The sequence below is a fragment of the Octopus bimaculoides genome, chromosome 13, assembly GCF_001194135.2.
Source record: "Octopus bimaculoides isolate UCB-OBI-ISO-001 chromosome 13, ASM119413v2, whole genome shotgun sequence".
NCBI classification, from domain to species: domain Eukaryota; kingdom Metazoa; phylum Mollusca; class Cephalopoda; order Octopoda; family Octopodidae; genus Octopus; species Octopus bimaculoides.
The window spans coordinates 63,654,351-63,664,948 of record NC_068993.1 but is presented as its reverse complement, the minus strand read 5'-3'; the positions used below and the strand labels follow the sequence as shown (position 1 = coordinate 63,664,948).

At 36.7% G+C, this 10,598-nt stretch overlaps 1 protein-coding gene across 2 annotated transcripts in view; it reads right to left on the bottom strand.

Moving 5' to 3' along the window:
- LOC106867772 (tumor suppressor candidate 3) overlaps positions 1 to 10,598 on the bottom strand; it is a 50,830-nt gene that overhangs the window by 10,856 nt on the left and 29,376 nt on the right. Inside the window, exon 8 of one of the 2 annotated variants that reach the window (XM_014912751.2) lies at positions 3,903 to 3,966. The exons of the other annotated variant lie outside the window; for it this stretch is intronic. Within the exon in view, the coding sequence (XP_014768237.1) occupies positions 3,903 to 3,966 (64 nt within the window). The remainder of the gene's footprint in view (positions 1 to 3,902; positions 3,967 to 10,598) is intronic. 2 annotated transcript variants of the gene reach the window in all.

Here is a 10,598-nt window from a genome sequence, read left to right as displayed (position 1 = left end):
TTTTCACAAAATGTCTCTGAGTGTAGATAATTTCTTAAATTAGACAATAAAGATTTCAGCTGAAATGTCTGAAACGATAATGGTAGAAAGAACAATAAAAAGAATGGAGAAAATTATGAAAGAAAAAAACAAAAAAGAAGGAAATCAGTCAAATGTGGAAATGAGTGAGTTGGAAGAAAGACTAAAAGATTTCATACTCTATGAACAAATTGGAATTAAGTTAATGAAAATATAAAAATAAGAAAAGGAAAACAATCAAAATTCCAGGTGAGTCAATATGTTGGTCAGGACACAAAAAAAATGTCTTCGAAAGAAGTAAAAACAGTTTTCAGTGTAAATAAGAACAGATAGCAAACTAGTTTTCAATGAAATACATTCAGCTATTTAATTAGGAGCTAAGAACCATTCCACATGATCAAAAGATAATGCATGCTAATTCTACAAAAGTAAAACATGCACGCTCTACCCAATAAAATCAGTTTGTAAAAGAAAATGTAGAAAGACTAGTGATATGGATACCAAAACTCTATGTGATGTCTGAGTTTTTCAATTATTTGAGCATTTAATAACTTATCTTCCATTTTCATGCCAAACAAGGGAGAAAATTTCAAAACTCTGGAGCTGTTATAATCTCTCAAAAAATTAACTGCCAGACTAACCTGAAAAATTGAATGCTGTTGGAATATAATTTGCTTGCACAATAATAAGCCACATTTTTTAAACGTCATTTGATTCAAAATTCGTGAGAGATGAGATAATGATGGAGATGATGATAACAGCCAAATGACATGTTGAACATCAAATCCATTTTGTGGTAAAAGATGACAAAATTCTTCACATGCTACACAGGATGGCTTTTGCTTACAGCTCATGTCAGTTAAAAGAAGGAACGATCAAGAGAAACCAAGGGGCCGCTGCTAAGAGCAAGAATCATCATCATCGCTGGCTGCTTAGGAGAGAATTGCTACTACAAAGTGGTGGAGATATACATATATATTTATATAACGAGACACTCCATCAGATAAACAGGCATATATCGTTACAGAAACAAAATCACACAAGAATGGCTTCAACCAGGGTCGACTCTGGAAATTACTGAAAAGAATAACAGGCTTCGTAAGTGGTAAAAACTAGGCATTGGTGAGAGGAAGCAGAAACACACACACACACACAGCTGGCTGTTTATATATGATGGGCAGTGATGGCCACGATGCTATTAACACTCCAATAGTCTTTCCTGTTCCAGAAACACAAAACAAACACAAAAATCAATACTAGTTGGCAAAACATAAAATAATCAATCAATTCTTTTTCACCAGAATTCTTTGTATTTTTTTTTTTTTAAAGGCAATTTAGCAAAATAGCTTTGAAATGAAGTTGGGGTGGGGGTGGAAGTGGGTAAAACATAAAAGGTTTAATTAACTCAAAGAGTTATGTTGAAAATTAAATTAAAGAAAGAAACTTTAGTGATTACGTTTGAATATTTTTTTTACAACATCAAAAATAATAATTTCATGTTTTTAAAACCTTACAAATTTAATGTTATTAATACAATAATGCTTTTTTTTTTATTATTTTAACATTAGCAACAAACAAACGAAAACAAGCATTTTTTTTTTTCTCTCATACGGTTGGAACTTTTACTTTGGTTAAGTAGAGACATTATGTCCATTCCCAAAGAACACAAGCATTTTGAATGAAATGTGTAACAACTTAGAGACCAAAACTGGTTCACTGACTCATCTCAGAATCTTACGGATTCTGGGATGTTATATTAATAGGGTTTCCTTTCAGTGGTATACACCACATTTACATTTAATTAAATATAGAAACAAAAAAAAAAAATGTTCTCGTTCGTTTTTTTTTTTTAATTAAAATTAGGATTTCCTTCAAAATTAAATTTATATTCAAAGTAAAATTAAAGAAAACTTGTTGCACAATCTATGAAACTATTTTTAAGAACCAAATCTCTAACTCAGTGAGATTTTACTTAAAATCTTTTGAGTACTAAACTAGACATAGCGAAACAGCTAATCCAGCGCTCAAACGTGAGGGGCCGCCCCTTTGGCTGATGCTCAGATAGAAATACTTAACCAAAAAATAATACTCATGATGGTCTCGTCTAGCATTGGTTAAAAGTTCATTAATTTCAGGAGAACAGTTGATTACATAAACCTCAGTATTTGTCTGGTACTATTAACCCAAGGTGTATTAAAGGAAAATTCACCCAAGCAGGACCTGAACTCGGGAACCATAACTTTGTCATCCGGAAGTTCATTTCATAAGCATGCAGCGTTGGGTTCAGTCCCACAGTGCAGAACCTAAGGCAAAGTGTTTTGGGAAACAAAGAAAGCTGCATTCAGCTCATGTGTGCATGCAGCTGTGCATGTATGTTGATATTGCACTTGTCAGCATTTCAGTGAAACAGTGGTAATGTTGACATTCTTTGTTGCCCTTATGATTGGTTGCTCTACACTCCCAAAGACCTTTGAAATATAAAAACCGTTTCTCTGGAAAACAGGTGAGGGTTGGCAGCAGGAAGGTCACCCAGTCACATTTTCTTACCTCAAATCAATTCTCATCTGACCCATACAAGCATGTGAAACAGATGCTAAGTGAACGAACAAAGAAAGAATCAACACAACTGGTTCTCTGATACATTGGCAGACTGAAAATTGTGGATAAATCTCTTCGTGTCTGGATGTGTTGAGTAATGTAAAGAAGGAAAGGTTACGGAAAGGAATTCTGGAAAGAGTCTCATCCTTCCATAAAAGGCAAACAATTAAAAGAATACAAAGTGAAACCAGAACAAGAGAATAAAAGAACCTGAAGACATTCTAGGTCGGATGCCGACAATAAATTGTCTTTTGACAAACTAATGGCTAATGAATTGTCTCACCACCATGGACAAAGGGTTTCATTGATGTAAAGTAGTTTTGTTCGATGCAGAATTCTTTCTTCTTTTGTTTTGTTTTTTCTTCTTTAATTACTCAGATTTATGTGACTAACTGACGACCAACAGGTTTCATTCCCTGCTTCATAGCTGAGTCGTTAGAGATAATAAAATCCCACCCCATCCTGTGTCCCAGCAGCTGTAAAAGTAAATTGCTACAACAAAATCGTTCAACTCAGGAAAGCATGAAAGTAAAACAATGAAAAGAAAATAATTAATTACAGCTCAGGTGAGTGTACTCACCTGATAAAAGATATCATTGATTATATTCGATAACACAATAACAGTCGTACAACATTTTTTCCGCTTTTGTTGCCGATAATGAACAAGTATTAAATAATAAACATTTCTTATTCAAGAACAACAATAAAAATGGTTTCTGATTTAGGTACAAGACATGCAATTTTGAGCGGGGGGGGGGGGGGGCTTTAGCCAAGACCAACTCCAGTACTCAACAGGTACTTTATTTTATTGAGAGATGAAGGGTAAAGTTGTCAAGCTGACAGCAGAATTTGAACTCAGAACATAAAGAGCTGGAACAAATACTGCTCAGATGATTCTGCCAGCCGACTGCCAGAAGGGGGGGGGGAGTAGAAAGTAAATCTGTTTTTATATATATGTGTGTGTGTATATATATATATATATATATGTGTGTGTGTGTATATATATATATATATATATATATTGCAGTGGCATAGAAAACATTTCAACTGGAGAAAACAAAATGGTGCAGTGAATTCCAGCAAAAAAACCTGTGAAGGATGAAAGAAATAAGAGCTTTTGTACGTCACAGAGTGGAATGGAAGAGAAAAAAAAGAAAAGAAAAGCATAAATATTATATAAAAAAGAAAAAAAGACTGAAATAATAGAGAGCAATTAGAAGGAGAAAGAGAGAGTGTGAGAATGTGAAGAAGGAGTGAGCGATGAGGAGAGTTGCTTAAAAGGATACTCAGGCACATAACTAAGTAAGTTTCCACTACAAACTGGCCCTGGCTGCTACCATGGATATAATGCTGCAAATGCAAAAACATTCAGGGCTCAATTACAGAATATGCAGTTGAAGGCTAAAATTAATTTAGGGCAAAAATACACAAAATAAAAAAAAAACCTTTGAATTTAAATGGTTTCAACTGGAACAAAACAGTGTAAACAGAGATTACATTGCTGGATCATGATTCCGTTCAAGCAACCCCCCCCCTTTTTTTTTCTTTATTTCTTTCTTTGGGAACTGCATACATCATTAAGAGAGAGACAGAAAAGACTACGAGTGACGAACAGGCCACTAATTATCTAACAATGCAGTGACCACTAACACAGGTAACATTCGTCTCTTTCTTTTCCATTCACTAATGTGTCCAGTGACTGGAAAAAGCCTACTTTGGACAGGAAATGTAATCTCTGTTTATTCAGCACGTGTATAAACACATTTCAGACATTAGCTTCTAATACTTGTTTGTAATGGACTCTTGCATATTTTTAGATCACAAACTAAATAAAAAGAAGACTTTGTATGCATTCAAGCATACATATAACGTGTATGCCTGAATGTGTGTGAGTCTATGTGTATAGATGTTTGCCATACATAAGGTAACCAGAATCAGATTTCTGAAAACAGAAGTGGCCAATGCTTTGTTATAAGAGTGAAACCTCATCCAGATTCCAGAATGTACCCTAATTGTTGCTGTTTTGGTTCAAAGCCAACCTTGAATCAGAATATGATCAAAGACTTTCTTCCTATCTTTCACATATTCCCAAGCTACTGTGTGTCAATGTGTCTTTCTTTGTTTAAAGCAGTTGGTGGTGATTTGGAGGTGATTTTGACAAGTGGTTCAAGTAGAATGAGTTTATTGTTCACAATAACCCCGTTTACCCTACACAGGGCAAACATACATGACAAGAGTTTGTATGCTTCTAATATAAAGCTCTACCAAGCACTTTTCTGTTTCTTATACCATAATATAAACAAACAACAATATATGATATTAGTATAATTATGTATGTGTGAGACAATGGTGTATATGTTGTGATGTGAACTTCAACAAGAGTAGATTTACAAAGGCCAAACACAGAACTCGTTAAACAGATTATAATCAGTACAAACTCAATGATTAGTTCGAAAGTCAAAAATGGTCCACAAACAGAGATGAATATAACTGGCAAAATACAAATACATTCAGAAAACAATAAAATTCTTTCATACAAATTACATTTGAAGTAAATGTATGTAATGATCTCTACAAACAACTGACACACAAAACATTCATGTGTGTGTGTGTGTGTGTGTGTGTGTGCGCGCGCACATACATGGAACTTTCTCAAGTGGAACATATAGTTCTTTAGTACTACACAATGACATATCTAGTTTAGTGGTTGGTGTAACTTTCAATTCCAAAGTTGGGTGCCAGACCTTCCAGGATCTTCCATATAAAATATTTTTGGCATCTTCTCTCTCAGGAGTAGAGTCTCAGTTCTTCCAGCCTCTCCCACCAGTTCATCTGTTGCACCAAGTCAATCTTCTTTTTGTACGCCACAGTCCAAAGCTGGAAGCAGACAGGCAGCCACAGATGTCAGAGCGGTGTTGCCTGGACTGAGGTAGACGCTGCCCTGTGACGTCTTTCTCTTGCAGCATCGTGACACTCTCACCGGCAATCTCAAGAGTTGACCTCGGACGGATTTGAACTCAGAATGTAAGAAGCCAAATACCGGATTTCCTTTGACATTAACGATTTTATGAATTGAGACCAAATCAACCGCAGCTTCATTAGAACTTATGTAAAGGGACATAACTGCATACACACTTGGTAGTGGCGTGTAAAGGGACATAACTTCAGGCTACACTGCCTCTCTCATCCAAAGCTGTCGTAGGCCATCAAGGTAGGCACTGAAGCGCATTCTGCAATCAAGCCAGCCATTTGTCCCAAACAGTTGAACACACAGCTACTTGAGTTTGAGTAACACGTACCCACCATAATCAGTGAAAAACCAAATTGTAGCTTTGCCACTTGGGTTCATCAGACAGTTTTTGTTTCCTTCTATGTTAGAGCCTTAGCTCTGACAATGAAGCCTTCGTTGAAGAACTGGTCAAACACCAATTTCACTGCAAGTCTGTTAGTTGCAATGCATTTCTTAAGCATCTCCAACTTTCTAACTCTCTCTCTCTTTCCCTAATCTAATTCCTTCTATCACAGCATCCTGACTGAATCACTCTTTTTTTAGTGACAGCATACCACCACTTGTTGTTAATGAGTGCCCCTGTCAATGCCTGCTCCACTTGTTCGCTAATCCGGCCTCTGTAAGCCTGGTGCACCAGGAGCAACTCATTCAGATTCCAGGTCCCTGCCCACAGACCCTATCGAGGTCGACCATAACAGATCACGAATTTAGGGTCTGATTAGCTCTGACGATTTTAAATTGCAGACATCCTATGCTATCCATAGCCACTGGTTGACAGATCAGGGTGACTCAATGCAATTGTCCCTATCGACAGTGACACATCCAGGAAATCCAGTTGGTATCTTCAAGACATAGATATTGTAGTGTCTTCATTTTTGTGTTGAGGTTAGATGGTGGTGATGGTGGTGAAGGTGGCACTGAGGTGTGGAGGTGTGTTGAATGAACAATCTTATTTTAGTTTTCTCATCTTCATTCTCAGTTGCTGCTGCCTTTGTTTTCATTGTTATTGTTTTAATTTATTTTGTTTAATTGTTGTTGTTGTTGTTGTTGTTGTTGATATTGTTTTACAACACTGGGAGTGACTTGTTCTAAAGGTGGGGAGGCATTTCACTTTCCTGACTTTTTGCAATACTTTCTTAATATTTTTAAAAAAATGGGCAAATGTTGCAACATAAATCACAAATTCTTGCATAAAGGACAAAAAAACTATAATGGAACCAAGCAGCAACAATTGTGTCGTAGCTGCTGAAGTGACAGACACACATCAAGGCATCAAGGCACTTTGAATAGAAATCTTTAGAAAATGGTTAAAATAAAACAAAACTTATGAGCAAAAATGTTGCAGACACCACAAAAAAAAAATTAATAAAATTAATAAAAATAATAATAATAATAATAATAATAATAATAATAATAACAACAATAATAATAATTATTATTATGATAATAATAAAAATAACAACAACAACAATGGAAAACAAAAGGAATATGAATGAGCTGATAAAAAATATTAGGTATCCATGCGATGCAAAGAGGATTCTCTAGACATGCGATTAATAATTCAAATTCATTTGAAAACAAAAACAGAAAACAAACAATACAAACAGAGAATGAAAAAAATTTCAAAAATAACATCATCATCATCATCATCAGGATCATTACTTTAAAGTTGATCCATTGTAGGTTTGTTAATAATTGAAATAAAATGAGATTTGTAATTTTATTCCAGCATTAAATGTTACTTAATTGGTTACCTCTGATTAAAAACAAGAAAAGAAAAAAAAAAAAAAAAGAAAGCACTTATCAATGGTTGATTTTCTGCATTTTACATTTTCCGCAATTATTCCTTGTCATTGAAATTAATATTGAGAATGTGATTAAGTGTTTCCTAAGAGTACAGAGATGGCACAGCCAGACCAACCAGACACTTGCCGTTCCTATCAACGTCTTGCCACTTGTTTCAGTCATTGGACTGCAGCCCATGCTGCAGCATAGCCTTGGGGAACTTTTAGTCAAAACCAATCAACTTCAGCACTTGACTTTGTCTTTTCTAAGACGGGTACTTACTCTATTGGTTTCTTTTGCCAAACCGCTAAGTTGAAGGGACGTAAACACAGCCAACACCAGTTGTCAAGCGGTGGTGGTGGTGAAGGACAAACATGTACACACACACACACACACACACACGGTGGGATTTTTCAGTTTCTGTTCACCAAATCCACTCACAAGGCTTTGGTCAGCCCAAGGTGCTATGTAGCGGGACTGAACCTGGAACCATGTGGTTTTATCACACAGCCATGCCTAGACAATTTATCGCTTAACAATTTGTTTCTTAGAAACATTTTTGTGAATACCTACACCTGGGTATGACTGAATGTTTTCAAATGAACATACACTTTACACACATAACAGGCTTCTTTCAGTTTCCATCTCTCAAACCCATGCAGTGAGCTTTGGTTAGCCATGGGCTACAGAAGAACACATTTGGCCAAGGCAGCCTGCAGTAGGACTGAACCCCAAAGCCAAACAGTTGAAATGCAAGTCACTTGACCACATGTCCAAAGGCCAGAGTGCAACAAGGCTGGAATGAGGAAAGGAAGCCATACACACACACACACACATGCATACACATGTTCATATGGCCATATGTGTGTGTAGAGCTGAAGCTATGACTGGACAGATGGAGAGAAAGAGAGAGAGGTATATATGGAAAGACAGAGAGCAAGAGAGAGAGTGATAGAGAGACAAATAGAGATGTATAGAAAGACAGACAGAGTGATAAAGAGACAAAGATAGATAGACAGAGAGAGAGAGAGAAATAGACAGAGATAGACAGAGTGATAAAGAGACAGAGAGACAGACACATATTTGTATTAGAGTCCTTTGTTCTATAACTAAATGCAAAAAGGTGAAGGTCAGTAATAACTGGGGCAGACTAAGTTGGAAGGAAATGGGATGGCAATAGTGTTGTTGTTGTTGTTATTATTATTATTATTAAAACTAGAAGCAATAGTTACTAAAAAAGAAAAAGTTATTACAGTAACTCCCAAGTCACAAAACTAATGTCATTTTGTAAACTAGCTGGCTGGAAAATTAAATATCCCATTTAATGTCTTTTATTTACAGCCCCCACCTCTCTCAATCTATATATACATTATATATATATATCATCATCATCATCATCATCGTTTAACATCCGCTTTCCATGCTAGCATGGGTTGGACGATTTGACTGAGGACTGGTGAAACCGGATGGCAACACCAGGCTCCAGTCTAATTTGGCAGAGTTTCTACAGCTGGATGCCCTTCCTAACGCCAACCACTCAGAGAGTGTAGTGGGTGCTTTACATATATATATATATATATATATATCATAACGAGAGTTTGTATGTGTGTGTGTGTGTGTGTGTGTGTGTGTATGTTCTTTAAGCATTCAAAAAGTGAGTTGCTGATTTTGACGTGTGGAGTATCAAGAGATTCAGTAATCTTTCGGCAACCAAATAAACAGTTTTTGGCACAACATCTCTTGTTTACTACTAAAATAACCCTCTGATATGAAGTTGCGTCACACAATTTTCAGATCATTTTCAGGCAATATTTCGATTTGCTTCTATGTTTCACTTTCGTCCAATGTTTAACGCATGCATAGAATTCTACTCGGACAAACATTTATGAAACTGTACACATAAATATGGTATTAAAATAAGCCACAACCAAAACGGTTTCATTAAAAGACCTCCATTTCTGTATATGTCATAAAGAAATACACTCACTCTTTCTCCCACATACATACACACAAAAAAAATGTATGCACATGTATTTATGTACGTGTATATGAAAGATGTGTGCGTGTGTGTGTGTGCCACTTACATGCAAACAAATACATACACGACAACACACATCTCTCTCACACACATCCATACATCCTTCACTTTCTGCTGTCACTTCAAAGCAAATGTTGCCTTTTCACTTTCTCTTCTCTTTCAATCTCTGCTCTCTTCAAAGGATAAAGAAATAAAAATTTTTCTGGAAATTAATGACCAATCATGACCCCATATGTTCGACCATGACTGAGGCTATAACAGAAGACACATGCCCAAGGTGTCATGCAGTGGGACTGAACCCAGAACTATGTGGTTGGGAAGCAAGCCTCTTACCACACAGTCACATCTGCACCTATATATTTCAAACTCTTTCCTCGTTACTGGTGCTAATTGCTAAAATAAACCAAAACCATTTTGCAGACAGCAGCTGACACTAATCCTGAGAAGAACTGCAGCAGCTCTGATACATTTCCGTACAGAGTTTCTCGTTGGTGTCCTCCAAAAAGTCTATTTATAAGAAGCTTCTGGAAACGTGCTGCTACATAGAATTCCAGAGTTTACTTGTTTGCTAAGTAACTTGATCTGGGATTGTGATTGGAAACTAAGACAATGACCCGGTGTGAGAGCAAAATGCATATTTAACACAAACACACAGATGCCATTTTATTTACATTTGTGCTATTTCTCTTTATTTTTCTATTACTCGTGCAATTAAGCATTGTCTGGATTGCTGAGCAAAAGAATGATCACAGCTATGTCTTGATGTATACAAAGTGCTCTTCCTCTCATCTTGCTGGCTATCATTACATTCTGGCTGTTGTATTCTCTGGGGCTTTTTACACTTGTCATATTTGGTAAAGTTCTCTCAATTTTAAACCAAAACCTTTTCCCCAAAACCACTTATATATATAGCTGCGTGAAAAAGTGCCACACCCTAACAGTTGAGGGAACCCGTGGAAGAGGTAGGCCCAGGAAGACCTGGGCTGAGGTGGTGAGGCAAGACCTTCGTACATTGGGCCTCACCGAGGCGATGACTACGGACCGAGACCTTTGGAAATGGGCTGTGCGTGAGAAGACCCGGCAAGCCAAGTAAGATCGTTGCCAGTGCCCCTGGACTGGTTCTTGTGCGGGTGGCACATGAGATGCACC